The sequence below is a fragment of the Aythya marila genome (assembly GCF_965140915.1).
Source record: "Aythya marila genome assembly, chromosome: 15".
Classification (NCBI taxonomy): domain Eukaryota; kingdom Metazoa; phylum Chordata; class Aves; order Anseriformes; family Anatidae; genus Aythya; species Aythya marila.
Window position 1 is genome coordinate 13,627,764 of NC_139056.1, and position 25,939 is coordinate 13,653,702.

The 25,939-nt window shown below is 41.8% G+C and overlaps 1 protein-coding gene across 2 annotated transcripts in view; it reads left to right on the plus strand.

Moving 5' to 3' along the window:
- The window catches only part of SDK1 (sidekick cell adhesion molecule 1), a 396,992-nt gene that overhangs the window by 335,802 nt on the left and 35,251 nt on the right, over positions 1 to 25,939 (plus strand). The window contains exons 30-35 of one of the 2 annotated variants that reach the window (XM_082772472.1): positions 527 to 728; positions 2,730 to 2,833; positions 4,592 to 4,662; positions 9,542 to 9,677; positions 11,545 to 11,604; positions 13,514 to 13,615. In XM_082772472.1, the coding sequence (XP_082628598.1) occupies positions 527 to 728; positions 2,730 to 2,833; positions 4,592 to 4,662; positions 9,542 to 9,677; positions 11,545 to 11,604; positions 13,514 to 13,615 (675 nt within the window). The remainder of the gene's footprint in view (positions 1 to 526; positions 729 to 2,729; positions 2,834 to 4,591; positions 4,663 to 9,541; positions 9,678 to 11,544; positions 11,605 to 13,513; positions 13,616 to 25,939) is intronic. The other variant, XM_082772473.1, reaches the window with a different exon arrangement.

Consider the following 25,939-nt stretch of genomic DNA (forward strand, 5'->3'; position numbering starts at 1 on the left):
CTCTGCTACACACCAGCCTGGTCCAGTTCATCCCTTCCTCTTCTTCATGCCTTGACTGGGGAGCAACTGGTAGAAGAAGATGTGATGTAGCACAGAGAGAATCCTCTGGTACCAAGCAGAAAGCACAGGTTAAAAAGTGAGCTAGTTCACAGGCAAGTTTTGTCAAAGAGCAGTTGTAGCTGGGAGCACACCTGAGTTTCATTAAAGACTTTTTTGGTTTGCTTGGCTGCTGCTCCTAATGATTCTTCCTTAACCTGCCAGGTTATGACCCTCAAAAGTTTGAGGTCTGCCGCTAGCAAAGTATATGTTCAGTTATGACCTTTTATGCAGGGAGATAAGAATCAGTTTTACTGCACATCTTTGCTGCAGAAGGTTAAGGAAGGGGATGGCTTTTACACTTCATGGGGCAAATCCAAAAGTTCAATCTCCTGTGGCATTACCACTATGAAAATCCAATTATGCTATCGCATTTTCTATTAGCTTGAATAGCCTCTCAAGGCAATACCAATTTATGGTTTAATTGCAGAACGGCCAGCACCTCCCAGGCAGCTGACGACCCCCCAGTCGGATGTGTCATCACGGAGCCTGCAGCTGAAGTGGGTCCCTGGAAGTGACGGATCTTCACCAATACGGTATTTCACGGTGCAAGTGCGAGAGCTGCCAAACGGAGACTGGCAAACCTATTCCTCTTCTATCAGCCATGAGGCAACATCCTGCATCATTGAAAGGTACCGTATGATCCCAGCCTGGCATGGAAATTCCAGTGCTTTCCACTTAGAGCAGTTAGAAGGCCAAAGCTAGCGTCACTCAGCTTCACGGTCTTTTGGAGGGAGATAGGTTAAGTGAGGGTCACCGATCCCATTGTAGAGGTGGTGTTATGAAAAGCAATTCAGAGATTTGCTGAAGGTCATGCAATAAATCTAATTAAATTTGAATTGCAGTGCATCTTTTGAAGCCCTTATGAAAGCTCAGCACGGTAGATAATGCTACTCAGGCTAAAGCATATGTAGCTATGCAGTGCTCTGTAAAATACAACTAGTAAAAAATCCTTTCAGTAGTGACTGATGTTAAAATCCACTCTTAATGCTGCATTGCAATTATCTCTATATAAGCTTTTCCAGATGAAATGAGAACCATTTTTATCTGCGTTTTCCATACTGAAGTTTATAGATAGCATCAGAATGCCTCAACTTTGTTATTCAGACTTCATTATATCCTCGGCAATGCTGTTGTAATTAAAGTCCTTGTAACATCTGTGAAAACAATTGAGTGTCTATGAGAAGGTACTTGTTTTGCTGTCCATTTCCTCTATTGACCAACTAGTACAAATCAGATTATTTCTGAAAGGCTGAGAGCTTCTGCAAAATACTCAGCTCAAAGCATTCAGATACAGATTTTTCAGGTCTGTTATAAAAATATCAGTGGCTGTGACATATGGCTGCTCTCTGGTCATGTGCCAGAAGATGCAGATACATTGGTATCCTTTTGTCTGACTGTGCAGAAAAAAAAAAAAAAAAAAAGAAAACCTGACAGTTATTGTACAGATATAAACCAGATTCATTAACCCTGGAGGTGTTATACCCCCCCCCCCCCCCCCCCCCGAATTATACCCAGTATCTTTCCAGTCAAAACTTTTAAAATCAAGGAGACCAACTGTGTCCTTTAGACTTGACATTGGCATTACTGAAAACAAAAGATCTGTATTTCAAGGAAGATGATTCAAATTCTTAAAGTTGCTGTAGGTAAGTAGTGGTGTCGTAATAGGGTGGTACTGCTGAAAGCGTTCTTCTCCCACTTGCTAAAAGCATTTTCCTGTGAAAGTCCAGAAGAGTAGGATGTGCATGGTGCTAGAGTGCTGCCCATCAGAATGCATTATCTCTTGATGTTTAATCATTCCTTACAAGCATCTTTACTTGGGTTGTAGTCAGTGTTACATCTGCCAGCTGGTGGCTAGACACTTCCAATTAATCAGATAAATCCCCCATAACTTACAGCTCTGCATTTCTACTCTGCATGTGAATCAAAAGGCAGCCTCCCCCACACCTTCTCCCTGCCAAACCAAGCCAGAAGAGTCTTTGCTAAGGTTATGTCAGCTGGAAATCGCTCTTTGCATATCTTAAAGCCCTGTGTCGATAAAAGAGCTGCAGGGAACCTGTTGTTACTGTCTTTATTAAATAATCTAGGTAATAACATTAATTTAAAATTCAGTAGGAATAAAACGCGCTGATCACACGGCGTGCTGTAGAGGATTAGTCAGAAGGCTGGTGCTCTGAATTCCAATGCCGGCTTCATCCTGACTCACCGGCTGACCCTGCACATCACCTGCCTCTCTGTGCACTGAGGACGAGCAAACCTGCTGGTGTGTTCAGAGGATAACTCAGGCAAAGCTTATGCAGCACCATGAAAGCCAGGTTTTGCATCCCCATGCAGCAGAGCAGTCATAGGTTGCTCCATGCACTGCACCTTAATGGCTGTTTTCTGGAGTGTGATTCAGCTCTGAATCCATGTGTGTTTTCAGGATTTCAGGCCCAAGGCAATCTGAGAAGATGCTGGTGGCACTGAGGGTGTGAACAGCTCTGTGTCCTGATGAAGCTGGGGGAGGCTGCAAAGAAAAGGTGGCATGGGGAAGAGAAGCTGCCAATGGGCAGGCTGTCTTTAAAGGCTTGTTATGAAGCAATCTGTGATGATGCAGGGAGATTTCATAGATGCCTTATTGTTATGTTCCACAGCCTGAATCCATTCACCTCTTACAAACTGCGAGTGAAAGCAACCAACGATATCGGAGACAGTGACTTCAGTGCGGAGACTGAAGCGGTCACAACTCTGCAGGATGGTAAGCGTGGAGGAGAGACAGGTCGGGGACGTTGCCATGGGATGGGTGCTCTGGCATGCTCCTGGGTCTGCTGAACCCACTGCAATGTGATCTCCACGGTGCCTGGAGTGAAGATTCAACATCAAATGTGGTTTTGTTCTTAGGAGATTGATACAGGTAGTAACGAGGTTGGGCTGAATTAATAACAGACAGTCTTAAGTGTCCTGCTGTGCCCTCGGAATGAATCATACTTTCAGGAGTCTCCAAATGGAATTAAACTCCGTTTGATTGGCTTCCAAACTCTGCACTAACCATTATCTTTGCAGAAATTGAATAATTTACAGGAGATCATTAAAAATAAATGTAGAACCATGAATACATTTGAAGAAGTTTCTTCAATTGTTTTCACTCACAATCCATATCACTCTGCAGTACGGCAAAATTGCTGAGGTATAAGTAAGAAAGAGCACGAAGCTCCTGGAAACACGAGCATTTAATCCTGCAGATCAGGACTAATAAACTGTGAATGACATTGACAAGGCTTTTATTTTTAGCCTTAGAGATCAGCTTCTAATTCCTTGATTGTATAAAGCCAATGCCTGAATGCAGAATTAGCTCTGATGTCTTGAATGGGACTACCAATGGAGAAATGAACTCTGCAAAGTGAGAAAAAGCATTGGCATTTACCCTTAGACTGGGAAATAGCATAATACTGGGATACCTGTGTTTATACAGTGCTCAGATTTAGTATTTAATACAGCACAAGGAATGACTAGTCAAATAGGACATGGAGATATAAAAATAGGAAAAAAAAATTGCCAAGGAATGTTTAAAAAATGTGATACTGAAATTAGAAAAACAGGACAGAGCTTGGGGGTATCCTAAGTTAAACAAGTATTTTTGTAGTACTTGAAAAAACGATGTGCCTAGCAGCCTTTTAAAGGCATCTCAACTCTCCACCTTCCAGAACGAGCTGCTCCATGGTGCAGGCTGTAACTGGTACTAATGAGGCAATACTGACTCACTATTTTGGAATTCAAAATTTTATTTTCAATTCTCTTTGAATTTAGCTATGGTGAATCCAGAGCTGTGCTTGGCCTCCTCACAATACAACCGGGAAAGGCTGTGAAAGCTTCTCACCTCCTTAACAAACTGTGAACATTTATTCTGCTGAGCAAACCTGGTGCTGCCACTAGAGCATTACACTGCAGAGGGCTGTCAGCTCCTGATAAGCCTTCCCTTCTTTGTACGTGAGCTGCTGGAGTGTGTGCAGATGTGTTACAGGCCATGGACACAGGAATGGGTTAACCCATGGTAAATCAAGCTGTCCTAATTAAAATAATCTGGGAATGCATGACATGGACTCTTAAAAACAACGTGGGCTTGCCCCAACTGTGGCAAAAATGTCATGGAAAATTTGGGAGCGGTTTGTTCATGCTTTCAAGCACACACTCAGCTGGTTTAACTTCATTTTGAATTTCTAGCTAGTTGTTTGTGAGCAGCTGGCATGATGCAGCTTCCTCCAGATTTATGCCCTGAGCTTTTCTCTTATTCCTACTCAAGTTGCCAAGGCCACAGGTAGAGCAAGGAGTGTATGAGAAATGGCTGGCTTCTGCCTGGATTGCAATATTCATATCAGCAGCATTGCATTTGAGACCCACCGCATAGTGACTGGGATAGAAGACTTCTTTCAGCAGTGAAGAATTTGATGAATTAGCTGCCTATTTTTCACCCTGTTGCTATAACTGTTTTGGTTACCTTTCTATTTTTCTCATTTAGTTCCAGATGAGCCACCCAGTTCTGTGTTAGTAACTCCCCACACTACTTCATCTGTCCTTGTGCAATGGCAGGTAGGTAAAATGCAAAATCATGATGTTTCTTGTTTGCTTTGACTTGTTGGCTGCAATGGTTCATTGCAATGGCTCTTTTTCTGAGCTGGAAAGAGTGTAGTAAAGTTGAAGGACTGCAGCTACTTCCCTGGTTTCCTGCTCTGGGCATATATTTTAGTGATGGATAGAAATTTCTGTGTGTTAGTTTTACTTTGTACCCTGTGAGGAAAATCTTGGGAGGTAAGAGTTTCTCTAGAGATGCCCAAGATCATTACTTTTACAGATTCTCCTGTCCTTTAATTGTTGGGCAATAGATGTGCATCTTTACAATGAGAGCATTTAACGGTGTGTGGTATTGGTAAGGATCAGGAAAAGCTCGCTGCTGTTCACATTGCACACTGCCTCCTCCAGCTGCTGAAGTAATCAGAAGTGTATGCTGTGCGTGGTATCCTGCTCATACTTTGAGGAGCTCCATGTGCCCTTTTGGCTTTCTGAGGGCTAAAAGCTGAGATTTCTTCAGAGTAGAGGAAAGCAAGTTTCAGCGCTCCGTAATGTCTCTGAGTTGGATGTGAAAGAATTCGTGCCGAGTCTGCATTTTATATACGTCTTTCCTGTGCCTTCCTTTATCTTTCAATCTGATACTGGCCTCCTGGGATATGCCGGAACATTTTGTGACCCGGTGCCTGAGGCTTCTTTTTGTGGAGTAAGCATTAATAGAGGGAGCCCAGTGGGGTGCTGCGCGTTATCTGTAACCTCTGCTGCAAAGCCTCTGCCCACCCTACTCCTGAGACAATGTCCCACACACATAATAAGGATGGCTTTGGACAGATTGCATTAGAGTGAAAAATGTACATATGCGTTTACAGTACAGATGGGGCTCCTTGCATTTTGGAAAAAAAATGTATGTATGAGGGTCTGTTTATTGCTGTGCAGCAGCACTTTAAAAATATGCCTGGCTCTACTACTGGGTTGCTGGCCCAAGTTCATGCAGCATAATACTAAGTAACAACATTGCTTACAGCATGTTGAACAAATAGGAGACATGTTGAACGGTTTTACCAAAGGAATTGTGGAGAGATGTAAATCTTTCGCCCCACCTCCAAATAAAACCAACAGTGAAGGAAAAGGTATGCAAAAAAAAAAAAAAAAAAAAAAAAAAGGACAAAGAGAATGTGAGGCATGATGTACTGTAGAAATAAACATTCCCCCAATTGACTGATTATTGGTGTGTAGTTAATGTGAAATAGGTGGTTGTTTAGGTAATTGGATGCTTTTTATTTCATGAAAATGAAATGGGGTTGTTGTGCCAGAGCCATCTCAAGGGAGTTGTGGGCGATTATATGTCATTACTACATGTATATTAATAGGTCCTGGTAATTCAGCCGCACTATATTTTTCAAATAAACAAAAATCTTCAAGTCCCACAATAGCCTCCAATTAAGAAGTTGTTTCACAGCAGTGTTTAAGAAATAATGTAAACTGAAAACAGCAGTCAAGCTAAATGGGAGAGCAGATTTCCAAGCAAAGCTAAATTTTTAACTTTGAGCCATGTTAATAATTCACAAAACAAACTCTAGATGCACTATCTGTGCTTTCAGCTGCTTGGTCCAATCAGTCCATTATTTTTAAATTTAAAGTAGGAAGAAAATAAGTAATTTCCATTGTGGGCTGCTGTATCAATAATGCAAGGTTATTTCAAATGTTCTGGTGGATGTTACAGTTAACATCAGGGTTACATACTGTTCTGCTTCTACCATAGAGACAGCAATTATCCAAACTTACGTTGTTTTCTTTCTTTTTTCAAGAGCACAAAACTGTTTCTCTTAATTCTGTACAGCTTTATGGCCTGCCACTCATGATCATTTTACCTGTTTCAGCAGATCCCTCAGGCCTTCATACAAAACCCTAAATAATCCATTACATCAAAAGCAGACTTCTGTCCATGAGAGACGCATAGGAAGGGGAAGACCTGACCTTTTAGCAGAGTACCCTTTTCAGGAGAGAATCATCATTTCTGTGGCAAGGAGAAAGACAGATTTCAAGCCATTTATTTTCTGAGCTTTCCTGTCCTAAATTTAAAGAAGGGGGAAAATGGAGAATCACATGAAAGCGTAAGAAAACAATGCCTGCTATCAACAAATCAGTGTTGTACCGCAGTGAGGAATTAAGCTTTATCTCTTAGCAGCTGTATGGCAGGATAGGGAGGAACAGCTTCAGTAGTGTTTTTCTTTTAAGATTCTGTAGGATTTCCATTTCAACTTTTTTTTTTAAGTAAAAAATGTTTTTGATTAAAAGTTAAATAGAAAAAGACATTGAGTCCTTGCAATAGCACCTTCCTTCTAGATAATAATTAACTGAAATGCAAATCCATGTAATATATACTTTATTTTTTTTCATTCTGTGAAGTTTTTTCAATGATGGACAGGCTTTATTATATAGATTTTTTTTTTCAGCTTTTCTCCTCGTTTGTGGCAATGTACTACCTGGGTAGGACAATGTCTTCCTTTACCTTGTCTGTGTAGAAAACAGTCCTCGGGTTTGTGGTTTGACTCCTCCCTGCCAGGACAGAGAGAGGTGATGACTCTGCAATGCTGTTGGGCCTTTCTCAGCTAGGGCACCGTCAGAGCTAAAGCAGCTTTGTTATAGTATAGAAAACAAAAAAGGAAAGTCATAAGATTGAAAAAGGAGGGGGAAAAAAAACAAAATCATGGTACATATGCTAGTAATTGCCAATAAACAATATCTCTTCTTCTCCATCTTGCAGAGGATAACATTTCAGCTGGTCCATGAGTGATGGTGCCAGGCAGCCGTGGACAAGGCTGTCACTTTGTTTGGTTTATTTGTTCAGTCCCTTACACCAGGGCTTCAACCTGTGACTGGAAAAGGTTTTTGTACAAGGGGTTGATTTATTTGCCTTGTAAAGTGGACTCTGAGAGGGGGTATGGCTGCTCTTCTTTTAAATATAGCAAAGGAATAAATACCCTATAGGGAGAAGAACAATTTAACCCAAAAGACAATGTTAGCAGAGAAACAAATGGTTACAGACTTTCTCTGAATTATTTAGATGAAAAATTTAATGTTTTTAGATGAGAAATTTAATGTAAGTTTCTAACCACCCAAGTAGGGAGGTTTGGAACAGCTTTCCACAAAAATACTGGGAAGCAGAAAAATTAGCTTATTTTCTGGTGGAGCTTGCTCTGTTTATGAAAAGGACTTTTAGAAGTTGTTTTCTGCAGTCATGAAGGCCTCATCTTGATGATTCCCAAGGTCCCTCACAATTTTGTGTTCCTGGATCATTCTGTACTACAATTGCTAGATAATAGTGAAAGGCGGTCAAAACTTCTGCAAAGGATGGAGCACAATAATGAGCATGAAACATCATGATGAATGAGGTTCTCCATGCATAGCAAGTAAAGGAAGATCCTGGGAAGTCTGGGATTGCTTTCAACAGATTCTGCACAGGACAACCGCAAAAGAAGCGGCTTCTTGCAAGAGCACTTTCTGCTCCTTTTCTTGGTAATTTGGTGTTTATTATATACACTGGATCACATACTTTTTTTTTTTTTTTTTTTCCATGAACTACAATCTTTCTACTTAATTCCTTCAGCCCTTGCCCAAAGAAAACTTATTTCCAAGGAGACAGGACAGCTGTTTCTTACCTTCTACTATCCTGAGGAAGTAATGGAAGATTCATGTCATTTCTGGAAGCAGTGTTAGGTTATTACCAAATTTCTGCCTTCTTTCCTGTAAAAATATTCTTCTTACTTTCTGCATTAAAATTACATGTGGTATTACCTTATACTCCAACAGTGTATCACACCAGTGGTTAATTTTTTAATGATGGACAGAAGGTTTCTGTAGTAAAGTTCTCAAGACTGCTAGGGATCTTCTTGGATTAAAGGCAAGATCATCATTAAAACCCTTTTCATTTATCCTTTCAGCCCCTTAAATTTCAGTACAAGAATCTTTAGAAGATAAATGGCTCAGGGCATCTTTTCTTCTCTGCAGTTCTTAGCCTGCATTAGACTCATAAAAGTCATTTTTTCCCCAACATCAAGAATCTCTTTGCTTGTCCTTAAGTAAGCCGCTCAGACAAAAAGCTTCTTTTAGTATCCTGGTTGTGTATCTGTAGTTGAAGGAAGATGTGAAGGACTGCTCAAGAATCCATGCTGAGGTACCATGTCTTGGGGCATCTAGTAGCATCTTCCAGGGGAGCAAACCACGTGCATTTGGGCCAGCTCAATGGTCACACGTACTCTGCTGCTCCAAGCTGTTGTGGAGGGATACCTGTGTTTTCCCATGGGACTGAACTTTGCAACTCATCGGAGTTCATCACACTGTGACTCTTCTCTAAAAGCCTCTCTGACGCCTATTTTCATCTTCCTAATTAAAGCCAGGATATAACACGTTTTGGTTATTCTCTCATCAGTCTTTCAGTAAAACATTGCCAAATGAGCAATAGTCTATGAGCAGTCCCCAAGGAAAATAGCTTGTCTTTGGCAAAATAATTTATTTTTGTCATCTCAGAAGAAGTGAAATAATGGTTTGCTGCATTGGAGACCAGCAACATGCATTTTCAGAGATCTGTTTATGTTATTTATCACACAGATTTTTTTTGGACCAAGAAGGAAAGCAACTTATCTCTTAGAGAAATGCATTAGGCATCAATTTTTAAGTAAAGAGCCTTTTGTAATTGCCACAGCTGAGAGAAATCATCAAAGTTGCCTTTAACGTGTGTTTTTCCCATTGCACGAGTTTGTACATTGCTAATGGCTGTTTTCACCAGAGAGCAGCACCGCGTCCCTTTGTGCAGCACTGCTGCCAGCTCCTGTCTGTCGTGTCGGATGCTTGTTGCAGTGCATGTCTTAACAAGAGTGTTCTTCGGGTGAATGTCTTTCAGCCACCTAAAGTTGAGAGTCTGAACGGCTTGCTGTTGGGATACCGCATCTACTATCGGGAGCTGGACTACGACACCGGGTCTGGAACAGAATCCAAAACCATCAAGAACCCTTCAGCTTTAAGAGCAGAGCTCACACGTAAGCCTATGTTTTTAACACTGTAATATCCCAAAATCTGTCCATGCACAGACATTACGTGCACTCTTACCACGTGGAAACAGCACACGATTGTGTCCAAGAGTGCTGGGGATACTTTGGGTTTTACACGTTCAGAGTGAAGATGCTGGAAAATGCTATTAACTTCTGTATGATCAGCATCACTTGTAATGGTGCACTCTAATCTGTGCCATCGTGCTTGAACTGATGTTCTGTCCTCCATGTACCCTCTGATTTCCTACTTTCTGCTGTCTTCACTGGATGATTACCCTGGTGTACTTTGTTCTGCTGTCAGATGAAAAAGAGGGGGACTTCATTTTCCTCCACTTGCTATTTTCCAATATTTTCTAATTTTTCTAATATTGATACTTTGTTTTTCTTTTTGCGGTATAAAAACAACAGATGAGAAATTTCAAGTAGCACTTCTAAAATTTTGAGGTGCTAGTCCCTATTTTGGAAGAAAATAGCAAAAATGAGCAAGAAGGTGCATGCTTGCTGTGTTGGCTGCTATTTTTTTTTGGCTCTCATGGAAAGAAGGTAGAGAGGGAAGGAGGTAATAGAAAAATAAAAAGGACTTTTAGACAAAGGATAGAAAGAAAATCAGATGGAATAATAGGTAGAATAAGGTGATGGGAGGTAAAGATGTGAGCATTCAGTAATTTTACAGGTATGGCCCAGTAATGAAACATGCTCAGGGCAGGACCAGCTTTTGTCCTTTTTGATGTAAGTGGAATATTCAGAATAAGATAATATTCTGTGAGCAGCAGAATATGGCTGAATAAGACTATTTTAATATCTTTTATTGACTTCCTTGTTTCCCTGAACCCATACAAATGGTTTCTACAAAAGCAAGGATAATTTTTGTGTGGGTGTGGAAAAAGTGGATGTTTTAAATGTAGCATAAGCTTCTAACTCTGCCCTCGTTTACATCATCAGTTCTGAACGAGAATTCTGGGAGGGTACAGAGTTTTAGCCAGAGGAGAGAAGTAAAACTCCTATAGGTGTAGGGTGTGCACAGTTGCTGTTTTTTCCATACAAAGCTGAATGATCGGTTGTGTGTTTTATCATAAAATAATGACTTTGGATGCTCTCTAGTCTCATGGAGCTTGTAAAGCCTACTGTTTTCCTCTCTTCCCTCTTCTTGGCTGGCCCTGCAGCTATGTTCCTAATAGCTGTATAGTAGAAAACACCTTGCTGTACTTCTCCAGGGAGTCAAGAGAGAACGAAAGGTTTGGAGACGAGCATTTTAATAGAAACTTCCCTCTTTCTCCTCATAATATGACAGTGTTAACCTTAGTACACCTCTGTTCCTCACTGACCTGCAGTTTTGCACAGCTTAGCATATTATTACAGTTTGTTCACAGCAGGAATGTTGAATTCTGTAAGTGAAACTGTGGGAAATCTAACATACGTTTAAAGAATCAGGTCTTGTCCTATTGTAAGTGTTTGCTCTTTGTGGCCCGTGTTCCAGGTCTTTACCCTGCCGCTCCTCATGTTCTGAATTTTGCATGTTGAGAAACAAGAATGCAATCCAGTGTTGAGAGATTCCCCCCTAGAAACTGTTTCCTTTTCACTCATTTATTCTATTTAATCTAGGAGTCAGAACATTTCTGTGTTGTATATTTGTGAGATACTCTGTTTGAGGAGGAAATGAAAGAACCCGTGTGAGAGAGATGCTTTTGATGTGTTACAAGAGTGATGTGGTTTTATTGCCCTTCAAGGTATAGTCCTAAAGCTCAAGTTGTGTATGTGTGTGCTGCATCATTTGCCTCTGTCTCTGCTGTACATCATTTGCAATAACTGTTTCCTTGCACTGTAACAAGCTTTCTGCTTTGCTTACCCTGAATAGCCCAAAGCAGCTTCAAGACAGTGAACAGCAGCTCTGCATTAACGACGTATGAATTAACACGTAAGTGCACATTGCCTTTAGATGAGACTCTTTTTAATGGCTCAAAATACAATATAGGCAAACTCCTATGGTTCTCCTCAGTGGATCTAGCAGAAATCAACACAGATTAATGATTCTGCTTTCTTGAGTTTCTTTTTCTTTAAGCTTTTGCTTTCCCTACATCAAAAGACATTGATGATGCAAGTAGGTAGCTGTTGTAAAAATGTGGCTGCTGGGAAGGTAAAACATTATTGACTGTAACAACCCAGTATTGCTGATGCTAAATGAATTTTGATATGCTTGCTACATATTCTGCAGTCCATCTGAGTTTAGCTGTATCACATCATTAGTCTTATGATTCAAACATCGCAATGCTCAAGCTTTCCGTGGAGTATGAGGCCAGTTTAGAGAGGGCCCAATGAATTTATATGCATCTCCAGAGGTGTTTTCAATTGGAAATGAATAAAATAGCATTCGACAGAGTTAAAAGGCAAGTTGCTTTGTAGTGATGATGGTTCACTAGATAGGTTTTGCCCAAGGCTTTTGAGTCACAGATTGTGATGGGCTAAAAAAAATATGAAACCCTATCCCCACTGAAACTTGCATGCATGAACTCTCATATGTTCCATTTTCTTCCACAGCCAGTTAACACTAAAATCTCCCTTGTGGCTTTTCATGGCAACGATTAAAGTTTCTCTGTACCAGCTGCCTAGTACCGTACTTCCAATCAAGAGCTATATATCTTTAATTATTTTTTTTTTATTAACAGACTAGCAAAACATTAGTGATATGTTGGGTATCACAGTATACCTGAGACCAGGGAACGATGCTGAATTCTGTGTCATATAAAGGAGCAAGACACTTGTACATGCTTCTGTGAAACTGAAACTTGAAAATCCTGTGTGATTAGACATATTGAACCTTACCAAACCAATGACATAGTATAACAGAGATAAGGGTACAATGTGATTTGTAGATAACAGAGAAAATTTATGGCAAAGGGAGAAATTTGGACCCTTGGGCTTGCATGTCTTAATCAATTCAATGATCATTTAGATACAGCAATTTATAGTATCGATCTCTTTCCTACATTAATTTCACTGTTAAATATTTGTAGATGATATTTTTTTCTGTTAGGATTGATTCTTTCATCCTGGATATGCAAAATCTGAAACTGCTGAGCTGCTGCCTCATCTAATGATGTTGACACGGTTCTACTCCACCCCCATTTACATCATTTAATTACCCCCATATCATTGTGTTTTCTTTTTTCACACTGCTTTCATTCTCATACCTCATCTGTAAGAGCAGTTTTTATATGCCAACAAAGAAATTGGTTGCCTGGTGGCCAAACAGAGCCCACACTTCAAATTCCACTTTCTCTTTGTGACTGATGTTTCAACTGTGATCGCTTTGAGGGAGCAAGATACACTTGAATACTTTGCATGGGACTCCGAATTCCTTGCTGCAGCAGTGACATTGTCTAGCAGTGCAGCTGCTAAATGACTCCCCAGGTGAAAGTCCCAGGGGTTAGGCAAAGGCTTGAAGCCATGCTCTGTCCTACCAGTAGAGGAAATCAGAATGAGCTCAAATGGTGAACATTCAAAGCAAAGTCCTGCCTTTTCTCTGTCACCAAGAATGACCTAGAGATGTTCCCCTAGCTAGTTACCCATCAAGGATGATCCTTCCTATTGGAACAATGGACTGAAGAAATGCTGGAAAATTTTGTCATCTCATTGCAAAGATCTTTCTTAATTATGCAATTTCTGCTTTGATGTGTGTATTAAGGAAGGATGGAAGTAGATATTGCACTGTTCTAATGCTGTATTTCACGAGAGAGATGTGGTGATAAAGAAGTAACAGAGTATAAGAAATGTCAATAAAGTAATATAGGGTAAGTAATAATATTTAATATAATTTGCATTTTCAGAGTTGAAGAAATACAAGAGATATGAAGTGCTGATGACTGTGTATAATGTCATTGGTGAGAGCCCTACCAGCACACCAGTGGAAGTGTTTGTGGGTGAAGCAGGTAGGTAAAAAGAAAATAATTTATTTTTATTTTTTAAAGTACCAGCAAGTTCTAATATTCTCCAAATATTGGGAAAGGGTTGCTTTGAAAAATTGTACAAGCATGTTCACTAGCAGGTTTTCTGTAGTGTCCTCTCCTGGAATAGGTTGGCTCTGACAGCTTCTTGCCATTTGAAAGCCAGATGGTCTACAAGAATAAGGGAAGAGAGTGCATCTGAAAGAAAGAAGAGAAAATCTTTTTGGAGTCGCAGGAGGATGACTGTTCATACCAAATTGGCTTGAGGGGAAAATTGACTCAAGTTAAAGAAGTAAAAAGTAGAGCATAGGAAAGCCACAAGGGAAAAGAAACAAAACTGCAAAACAAGGGAGACTTGGAAAGCTGGTTCTTTTATTTTATAGCTCTGTAGAGACATTGCCTGTGCCCCACATCTTGCTGTATTTTTATGCTCTTGAAGTCAAGAAGACATTGTGTCCGGTTTAATGGTAGCTCTGGAGTCACAGATGATGATTACTCTCAAGAACATGCAGACATTCTGTGCCTGCATCCAGCTTCTACCTAAGCTGTGTTTCAGTGCAGTATTCATGCCATTACTTATTATGGTTGTAGTGCATGAAGTCGGGCTGTATTTCTGAAGTGTAACTGGCTGATCAATTTTAAATCCCTCCATTGGAAGGCCAGAGGCAGAAATCAGGACAAGAGAGTTAACTAGGCACTTCTTTGAATGCTTTGTGGAACAGGTGATTTTGCAGAGCACAGATAACACACAGCTGAGCCTGTTCTTCTCAGTAACTCTAGCTGAGCAGCCAGCGCAGGACTGGAATAGCTGATGTCTTCCTCACAGCCCCAGTGGCAGTGCGGTATTTACGGTGACCCCAGCTGGAGAGAGGCTGGTGCTGAAATAGTTGTTAGTTATGGTATCAATTTTCTGCAGCAACATCTTTTTGAAGCTTAAAACAAGAATAGGCAGCAGCATGCACCCTCCTGTTGTTCAGTCTGCTGCCGGGAACAAATCTGATTGCACTTTTGTTCTTCTGTCTCAAGGCTAGGTTGTAAAAGTTATCAAACTCGGTGCTAATACATTTTGTTGTTATTCATTAAATATATTGCTCAAAACTCAGTAAAGCACAGGTGGTTGTTTTTTTTTAAACTCTGCTTAACCTTTGCATTTCAAATAAGGTGTACCAGTCGCTATCTTTCTCTGAAAACATCATAAATTAATCAGAGCAGCATGGTTCTGGAGAAACAGTTGGCAATATTTACATTTTTTCTAGCTTGCTGCTGCTCCAACTTCCTTCTGTAACTGCAGCAAAGGAAGCCCCAAGTGGAGCCAACTGTATCTGGCTTCAGAATAGATTTTTGTTTCAGAACTAAAAATCTCACTGCTGCAAACTGAGCCAGCAACTACATTTCTACACGTGTACACAGCACAGAAAATCAGCTGGGGAAAACAAAGAGATGCTGGTATATCATGTCTCTCTTATTGTAACTCAGGGAACAGAGCACTGGAAGGAGCAAAACTTGGGAGGAAACAGATATGCAGGAGACCTTTCACAGGCAGGCAGAGCTGGTGTTTCTGAAGTTGTAGCATGACTCAGTGCGATTTGTAGAGATCCTGGATTTACCTCTGTTTCAGGACAATCAGGATTCATGCAGTAGAAGTGATGAACGTAGGAGCTTCCTGCAGATTTTCACACTTGTTGTGTGAAGTTACTATGCTTTGTTATATAACTGCTTCTTCCACCTCCAGAGCCGACTGTGATTTATACTGTGAGCAAAGTGATTGGAGCTGGTATGGCAATTTAAGTTTTAAATTGACTTGTGACACCTTTGAGTTAAAGTGTGCTGGGGAAATACAAGTTTTTGTTGTTGTTTGCTTGATGTTCTTACCCATGGTAAAGGCAGTTAAGTAGCAAGCTGGAAAAAATGGCTCTGTTTAGCTTTGATGATGGGTCACCCATGTAAAAAATAGAGAAATCTTTCTCAGTAAACAACAGATGCTGGCAATGAGATCATAGCACTGCACACAAAGTTACTGAAGGGGACCAGCCCCAGGAAGACCCTGGATAATTTAAGTGCAAATACTGTTAAATGGTGTTTTGTTCTGCTGTTAGGGTTGCAGTAATTCTGGTAGGTGTGAGAAGATTCCTTTCAGTTGTGAAAAGGAATATACAGCATATGCCTTAAGGGGGAATGTGCTGTATTTAAGCCAGCACAGCGAAAATACCCAACTCTGTTGAATTCACAGTGTTTTGTACAGCATGGAACATCCAAAAATCATACTGACGGTTGATGTACTGTGCAGGATGAGAACAGTAAATGACCCGTCTCTGTTCAGTGCAGTCAGATAATCAGTGCAGAAGAAGAAGCATCCACAAATCCTTTCTTTGCTCTTGCCCTCTCCCCTGTTAGATTTGACGTTGTCCAATCATTGTACCTGGATTTTTACAGTAAGAACTCAAGTGAGCAATGGAGCCCCCTAACAAACTCAGAAATAAATAAACAAATAAATACACCATTAAAATCACCCTTCTGGCAGTTTTGCAAATCAAACGAGTAAAAAGCACCAGAACGAGGAGTTCCTTTCAAGCATGTTGTTCAGCCGTACCCAAACCAGCATCCTCCTCAGGCAGCTTGTGTGCTCAGCTCTCATTTGGCTCTGACCGAGGGGTAGAGAGAGATTTTGGGAGCTCCGTAAGAACAACCTGCTGGTAGGCAAAGGGCTAGACATGAATGACAGCTCCTGTATCCTGAGCAGCCAGGTAAACTAAGAGGCTACATGCAAGCAGGCTTTGTTTAGTTTTGTTTTGTTTGCTATAGGTGGACCAAAACTTTTCTCCCAGCAGTTTTCTCCCATAATTTGAAATAACCCAACGAAGGCTCCATTTTGTGTTCTGTCTGGGTGTTTGCAAAACTCCATGATGTGGAGAGCAAACCTTCCCCACACCAGCAGACCAGGCAGGGACTGTGCGGTGTGCGGGGGCGCTGCACTGCCTGGTCCCTCTGAGCAGAGCCGGTGCTGTTCCCACTTGCATCGAGCCTCTGGATTCCTCCCCTGCACTGCCTTAAGCTCCATGTAATAGGTGAATAGGTAAAAAAAAAAAAAAAAAAAAAAAAAAAAAAAAAAAAAAGCCTATTTAGATCTGGCTGCAGCCCTGCCCTACTCATTAGAGAGCCACGTGCAGCTCCTGACAAACGACAGAAAAACTGAAAGCTGCCACTTGCAGAAACGAGGAAGGGAGTTGCAGCCCCTTCGGCAAGCCCCCCTTTCGCCTTGTTAATTCATTTAACAGTTGAGCTGTCAGGGACTCCGGCTTTGATTGGGAAGGCAGTGAGTGTGCAGCGAGAGGCTGGGTACTGATAGTCGTCCCAGCCCTAAATGCAGCTGCTACCAGAGGTGCTGTTCTGCTTGACTGAAATTAAGACTCTGTTAGAGCAGCCACTACATCAAGTGCATTATTTTACCAGCTTGCTGTCGCTATCTGATTGTGTGGTGGGCTCTGGAGTTCAGGAGGCTCCACCACCTGCATTTTAATTAAACAGAAATCACAGGTTTGGGGCACGCGTGCTTCACCTAATTTGGGATGGTGAATAAAATGGAAGGCGGCAATACAAATCCTGCAGTAACGAGCCTGCAGCCTCCAGTGCTTTTGCTACATACTGCAAAGCTGTTCTGGATGAAAAATAATGGAATTCATAATTTCTTCCAGCAGCTGCTGCTGGAGGAGACCAAGTGTGTGTGTGGAGAGGAGGTAGCAGAAGGGGTGAAGTACGCTGAGAGATGCTTGGCTTTGAACAGGTTGTAAATCCATTCGTGTGGAGAGGGGAGTGATGTGTGTCATTATAACTGATGGTGACATTGGTGACCTTCAGAATTCACCAGAACTGATGAGGCTGGTTTGTTGTTCTTTTTAATAATGTTCTTTTTAATAATGATCTCTCAGTGCTCATTCTGCTAAAGGAAAGGGAAGGAGCAAAGAGCTGGGAAACGGAGATCCCCTTCTAAGAAGTCCTCTGCTGAAACACTGCTTTTGTTGCTAACATCATCTTTCGGAAAAGCAGGTTTCCTCTCCATCTTGCTTTCATCAAAGTGTAACCATAGCTTAGAAAGAAACAGGCGTGGGACAGAGGGATGACTGCTTCTCTTCTCTTACACTCTTCAAAAACTTGAATTTACCCCTTGATGTGAAGCTTGCAAATGCCAAAGTATTCTCATCTCTACCTGCAGGCCTCGTTCTTGTTGTGTGTTTGTATAAAATATCTTATGTGGACTCGCCTACCTGTTCCAGGTCACTTTTTGGAGAAGGGAGTCCCTCAGCACTACCTCGGGCCCCCTTTCTCTTACAGCACGAAAGCTTTATCTCCTTCTGTGCCCCGAACGTAGCTGAGAAGATGCTGTACGGAGAAGTCCCCTGTGCCTCCTTGTTAACAGCCTACAAGAAGAATGACAGCATTTCAACACATTAGAACTGGCAGCTTCAATCAGTCTGCTGTGGCCCCCTCGGCTGTTTTCTCCTATCTGTCTGGGACACGTGCGTTCTGCCTCTCAGTGGCTGGCTGTGCCTATGCAGATAGGCTCCGCGTTGCTGCTGGCACAGCTAGAAGAACTGGGTGGGCATTTCCATCCCAGACTCCACTGGAGGAGGGAAGAGAGGGATTATCGTGGCTGTTTCACACTGCAGTTGTCTGAAACCTGTCAGCCTAGGGACAGCATCTTCCCTTGATAAACAAAAGGGGAGGGAGGGAAGCTATTGGAAAGCAGTATAATAAAGAAATCACTGGTTTTGCTTTCTTCCACTTTAAACAAAGGGATTGACCTTCCTTGGCGCTTTGGAAGTGCCAAGCCTTTGATATGTTAGGGTATTTGCATTTTAATTTTTGACAATTCGGAACATCAGCAGAAGGCTACTTTTGGGGGACAGCAGGGTGTTTGAAACATTGATTTTACTTTCCCTTCATCTTCAATATAAAAAATCTTGCAGAGCTGTTGCAATAACAGGCATGTCCTGCTCCAGGCTTGACACTGGGTTTTCATCCTGTCCCCAGTGCCTTTCTCTCTAAGCCACTGAGCTCAGAGTTAAAGATCCAAACGAGGTTCACCAACAACGTGCTAAAAGAACAGAGTAAAATCAGAACAGAGCAAGGAAGGAAAACTATAGGAAGATGCTGGGGGGAAAAGAAGTGAAAAGACCTTTTCCACTCTAAACAGGATATAAACCTCTTTTCTGCTTCTCTTGCGTTACTGCAAGCCATTACAACTACAATCCCTAAATCTCAACAGCACTCCCTTTCAGACAGCAGGATCAGCCACTGGGTAGATCACATCAGTATTTTGTGCTGTATTTTAAACTCCAGACTCACTGTATACATGGTTTCCACTTGGGGCTTGTCTGCAGCTAGTCCAATTTGGATTTGTTGTTCCCATCACTGCTCCACTGGTGGTAATAGCAGTATAGATAGCACTCGGTTGCATTATCTAATCCTGCAGGGTTATGACAGCATAGTAAAAAATAACAAACTAAAGCGTGCCTACATTAGAGCATTAGTCGTTGCTTGTTACCGGTGGAGCTGCGCTGCTGGGGAACTATGGATATGAATTTTCTCGATAAACCTTACCTCCATTTCCTACTCCAATTGGCTATTTTTGAAGGGTAATTTTAAGTTCTTAATTTGTGTATAGATGAGTGCAGAGGTTCCAGAATTAAACTTCAGAATTTGGTAGCTTAGCTCAGTAGCTGATCTTAGAACGGTAAAACAGCAAGTAACCGTGCCAGTGTGAGTCTGTGGAAAAAGTGTCCTTAATGTCAACATGTCAAAAAGACATCCCTGCAGCTCTCTGGAGACTGAAATCTAATGTCAAGGCAGAAGGAAGCAGACTCTAAGTGGGAGTCATACTGCTGTCAAAGCAAGTTATTCTGCCATACAGGAAAAGGAATTTTAAGAGAATTTACTAGAAAGCAGTGGCCAGATTGAGACATAGATTTGATGGGTTTATTTGACATCTTTAATTCTCCATTGATGATCCAGAAGCTCCCTAAAATGATTTGCAGTGTTTTCATGCTGCAAGTAAAAGCTGAATGTGCGCCTCATTAACAGCTCATTAAGTTGTTAATATTGGTCATAAGCAGCCTTTGGTACAGCACAATGCTTTATACAGTGCAGCAGCTCCTGCTTAGCTCTGGTTTAATTGCCTCTTTTTATCACATCTCAATGTGGGAAAGATGTTTCTGTCCAACCAAAAATCTAATCGGGTTTTGATCAACTGAGCTTCCTTATCTCTTCCACTGCTATTGTTGGCGTAGGTGGTGTTGGGCTGGGATTGGCACACGATGTTTTGCTGGGATGATGAACTTCTGTCTCGCAAACCCACCAATTTGATGTCGATTTTCAGCACTGACCATAGCTTGAGACAGACATACTATCTGTGCTTGAATTCATCATCAGGACTCCCGCCTTTGTTCTGTAGCTGGTGCAAGCAGCAGTGGGAGTGACAGGACAAATTGGCCTTTCACAGTTCTGCTGCGGTGTTATATGGCCTGTGAAGAGCTGAGTGCGGGGACATCCCTGCACAGAGGGCAGAGGGATGAGAAGGCTGATCGTGTATGCAGAGCCTTACTGAGCTGACAGCAGAGCTACTCCATTAAAAGCAAAGGAATTAACCTTCCTTTCAAAAACAAGAGCAATCTGTAATAAAGTAAAACGGACCATAAATCGCACTGGTAAAGAAGTGGGGAAGCCCCTGCCCGATAACTCATATTCAAGCAGACCCAGGCTAGAGTTGGAGTATTTTTGACTAAAGGGTTATATTTGCAGCCAAATTTCTGTTTACTCTAATTGCATAGTCCTGCTCTGCTTGTTTTGCTTCATCCTGGGATATGTGAGCAAAATGTAGTTTTTTTCACACAGGTCTCAGCTCCTGTGGCTTTGTCTCCTCTGAATGGCTTTGCTGTGAAGCCAGCTGTAGAGATGCACAGTTGGTTTTCTTTTCTGACATCTGTTTGCTGTATCCATCGTCAATCATGGTACTGGAGGCGTTTCAGGTTGCCTGTTGTCGACTGAAAGCAAAAAAGTTGCCATTCTTATTATGAAAGTATGAGTTAGCAATATTCTAAACCATCATGGCCACAAAGATCCAGACACTAATATGGTGTCAGCAACAGAGGACCACAGTAATGAATTCACAGATATTATGATTGTAAAATAAACTAGGAGAAAACTTTCACTCAAAAGTTTAGAAGACATAAATTTAGACTCTCTCTCCCCAGGACCATGGGATTACAGTCCTCAAAGGTTTCCCTGGGGTTCCCTGACCATTGCAATCTGCAAATCCTAAATTAATCCCTCATTGGAGGTCAACTATACAACTTGCTTCAAAAGCCGCAGGGAAAGGTTATCTCAGTGGCAGATCTTACCTGCTCAGTTTGACTTTTTTGATACAGCTTTTAACATTTGGGATATGGCAAACCCAGTGGAGATTCACCCTAATTATTTGATACGTTCTCCTGACTTTAGTGGAGCATAAGGAGATGTTGGCGCTTATTAGGCTGTAGTAGGTGCTGCTGTTAGCGAACACTAAGTGGGTACTTTTGTCTGCTGCCATGAACTTGTGGTATTATGATATTGGAGTGTGGGATTAACAAGTTATAATGAGAGGAACATGAGTGTAAATGGCAGAGGAGGAGTCTCGGGTATCAGCCTGAGAGATGGTCTGAAGTGGGTAGCATTGCTGCTGTCTAATGGACTTTTTTAAGAGAACTGAGAGTGGTGCTTTCCCAGGTGGTGCTGCTCCCACTCCTGGTGCAAGTGGGAGAGGAGTCGGGCTGGAGCACCAAACACTCAACAGTCCTTCGCCACCTCGTGCGTCCTTGAACAACCTTCAGTACATCCCGGGGGTTGAATCCTGCGCTCATCGAAGCCGACACTGCTCCTAGTTACACAACTTTCACACTGGGTTAGCTCCACTCGCTTTAGTGGAACTAACCCTAATTTACATCGATGTGAGAAGGGATTTCAGCGTGAGGGTTTACGCCGGCATGTTTGTTTGCACGTACCTAATGCGTGTCAGACTCTTGCTGTTCCTGCTCGTGGGTCTATCTCTGGTGACTGATGGGCTGCCTTTGTGTGAGAGTATCCTTGTTGACACAGAGAAAATAGGGGAAAAAAGGCATATTTTATTATTTTCCCCTTCCCATTTTAACCACCTGCATGCCCTTTCCAGAGGCAGTCTGACAGTTTTGTAAGGGCTTTACTTCTGGGTCGGTTGTTCTCGGTCTCTTGATGGATAATCTCAGTATGCAATGTGATAGCCTATTTTAGGTTTTTATTAGCTAAGTAGAACTGCGGGCTTCAGCAAAAGCCAAGCGTGTAGCTTTTGTTTGCAGGGTCTATTTCACAATACCGTTCTATAGCACGCATCTTGGTTTAGGCGTTGTGCTGTGAACACAGTAACTTTTCTGCATCACTCGGGTCATATCTGCCCCAGGAACATCCCAGATTGCACATAGCTCATTGGGAAAACTGAACTCAGAGTTAAAAGATCAGCAATCACTGCACCAGTGTTTTCACCACTGCTGGAAGAGATGGTGAGGGAGAGGATGAGAATTACTTCTGCTTGATTCACTTGCCAGTTTATAAAGGTTCTTCATGAATAAGTCATATCCGTGGAGGTTTCCTCAGAACATGATTGCCTCCTTAGTTTGAAAAAATGGCACTGGCAGATAACCTCCTAGAGTCTGGGTCCATGGAAAGAATACCCATTTCTAGTCCTTGTTTCATTTCAATGTTTTTTTCCAATACGTGTGTTGAATGTGATCTCTCCTTCTTTAACTACCTGCATCAGTCTACACACCTCTCCAGAAGGCTGATGATATGCCTAGAGGATGTTGGGAAGCCTCTCAGTGATTAGCAGAGAAGCTGGGTGTGTTACTCCTGGGTATCATTCGCAGTTGCTTTTATTTGCATTTTTTCATGACCTTAAAACCCTTAAAAATGTGATGTGGCTACTGCACAAAATGTAGTGTTCAGGCAGGGGGCAAGTCTTTGTCTATCCAGATAAAATGGCAAAGAAGAAAGTAGTGGTGGGTGCTCTAGGTTCTTCAAATCTCAATCCTGACAGCGTTTTTCTTCTCACCGTCCCTTCTTTCCCACCAAGGTAGATTTGTCTTTATTTTTTGGCTCGATTAGACTGTGCTCCCTCTTCATCAGTGCTCGCAAAGGTGAGAGAGTTCTTCTTCGAATTAGTCTTGTATCGACTTCTCTTGGTCTCTTGTACACTAGGAAATGTTTCAATTTCTCTAACACTGATCTATGCAATCTTGTAAATCAGCACATAATTCACCATGCTGAAGAACGGGTTATTTCCTACTTAAAGCCGTCTGTTTGCAGCTGCCCTCCAGTAGGAGGTTGGGCTTCTCAAAGGTGAGAGAGATCAGAGAACTCCTTTTCTCAGACTCAGGTCAAGTCGCAGGGTGACACAAGCCTGTTGAGACTGGTAACTGGCAGAGCACTAGGTTTTGGTGCCAAATTGTGATGGCAGAATAAGAGAGTAAGAGCATCATCAGGTCTGGTGTTAGCAAACAGAGTTGTGTTGGAGGGGTTAAGGATGTCAGTCAATATGTGTGCTTTTGAATGTGGATCTGCCTGTCCTACTGCATCTGAAATACATCTGAATAGCCCCAGAAAGAGCAGCTCTTGGAAAGGAAAAAAAAAAAAAAAAAAGGTGTGTACTTCCATCACAAAAATGTAGCCTTGCTTAAAACAGGCAGAAATTGGTGGGAAACATCTTTTACATTCTAAATATAGCTTGTACTGCCTTGTCACAGCAGAAAGCAGCTTCACAGTTGCTGTTTTTGAAGCACAATTAACTAATTGTTATTGAACTAATCAGCATAGCTCACACAGCATTCCTAATGGCACAGAGGTACTGCCGCACAGAGGAAGCGTTCCTCGCTCCCACCTTTCTTTCACAGGCACTGTAAGAAAATGGCCAATAAGCACAGAATGTTTTTCTCTCATGCTGCTTTTCCTTCATGGAAGGAATGACTGCAAACATTTGCAAATACACCCCTTTGTTCTTTCTCGGGAGGATACCATCCTTGTGTTTCTTCTCTAAGCCCAGACTGCAAGAAAGCCTCTTATATTTCCCTTTGCCCATTCTGCTGGTCAGCCTCAGCTGTTTTATCTTGTGACCTTCTGTTTGTTTTGTTGTGTTTGGCTTTTTATAATCCACTTAACAGTTGCTTATCTCTGCCATAACTTGAGGGCAGCGGCTGCAGAGGGAGCGGGAAGGATCTGTTCTCCATCCCACTGCAGGAACAGAACTTCAGTGCAGCAAGGCTGGCTTTGGCCAGACGTTAAGGAAAACAAGTAACCCAAGAGTACGCTTTAAGAGTTATTAAAATAGACAGAGTCCGTGTGGGGATGGCAGAGGAATTTGGAAAGGGGACAGTGGCCAAGATTACACAAACATCTGACCAGCAGAACTGAGCCCAGTGTGATGCAGGAGGCTGGATTGTCTGAGCCCTCTCAGGATCCTTTCCAGCTCCATTTTTCCAGGACCGCGTGTGCCAGGAACCACTGTGTAAACCTGGAAGGTGCTGCGTGTTCATGCTGTAATTTTGCGCTTATGCTACATTAAATATTGCTGTGTCTTCTCTCTTGTTGTACGGAGAAGGTAGCTAAGATTACAGTTGATATGCTAGAACATGCTCCAACCACCCCTGCATTAGAATGTGTAGACATACAGATTAGAGGCTTTTAGGGCCTGGAGCTGTCTTTATTCTGTGTTTATGCAACACATTGTGCAATGAGATTCTGGCCTCTAGGTGCTAACACCAAAATGCAAATATATTGATTACTAGGGAATAAAAGCAGGCATGTTCACAAAAGCATGCTTTGATGAACAAGGAGGGGGGGAAATGCTTGCTAGATAGAAAAGGATCAGAGATCTTTATAGAACAGAAATTTGCTCGGGATTGTTTGGAACTGTGGGATCAAGCTGTTGCACAGAAAATCTTTGGTCTCTTTCAATGCTTTTTTGCCTTTTTATTTTTATTTTTATTTTTTTGTCTGCATGTTTATTTAAATGACGTGAGTATCAGGGCATCTTGTCCCAGACTTGTCTGTGAATTGCCTGACATAATACTGGCTTTATTTATGTAATTTGAAAGACGGTAGAGGAGAAGTCTTTCTCTACCCAGAAATTTGAGCAGATGCAGCAGCAGCAAGGAATGCTTTATAAAAACAGTTATTAAGTTTACCCGATGAATCACAAGGATTTGTAGCCTACCTGTGGCAACTGTCACTAAGAAAAGGAACAGTACTTTCATATTGATGAAAAGCTCGTAGTGCCACACAGCCCAGAGAGCAAATATCCCAGGCAAGCAGTGAGAAGAACTAAGGTGAACCTTCTGCGGTGCATGGAGATCTAGTGCAGAGCCACTGGGGATTTTAAGCACCTTCTCTTTAAAGGTTATAAGCATTTCCAAGCTCAAATTGTCTGCAGCATGAGCAGAGGCTGTTCAGTTCAAGTGCAAAATGAGGACAGTGATAAGTTTAAATTTGGATGTAGATGTGTAACTTTTTTAATGCATCCATTTTCACTCTCTTGTTGCTCTAACTCCAGATAGACTTGTTGTCTTTTCACAACTGTGCCAACATCAACCCAGTCCATAGCTGTAATACTAATTACGATACAAGGCTTTTCTCCTTACTTTTTTACTGAGAGTTTCAAGGAGATTATCTTAAAGATGAATTGAAATCCAATAAGAAATGTTTGTAAATATCTGCAGGAGATTCCAAAGCAGGATACGTGCAGAGAATTAGATTTCATGAATGCATACATATTTTTCAGGGAAAGTGAAATGCCTTCCACCTGCCACGACCTGAATTTGGACCCTCAGGGGTCTATGTCACTCCTGCTGTAGTTGATAATGTCACTAACACCTAAAGCAGTGTGAGGTATGAGGCTTTAACCTCGCTTTTTATGTATTAGTGATTTCAACAGCCATGAAAAAATCAGAGCTCGGTAATCTTGAACTGCATTCCTAGAAGGTAAAAGGCTTTTGAATTCACGTTTAAAATGCATTCACTTTTATTGGCACAGGCTGTCCATACATTCAGTGAGTGGTCTGGGGTTTCAAGCAGGTAGAGTCTTTAGGGATGTGTTTCTTCCTTTTTAAAGTATTTCATTTCACTGTTAGTGTAATGTGCTGTGTGCACAGAGCCGCAGCAAGAGCAAGCAGCACTTTTCTGCTGTCCCTTGCTGTCAACAAGAAATCTGTGCTTAGAAGAGGAGGGACAGATCAGCCTTTGAAAGTTGAACACAGG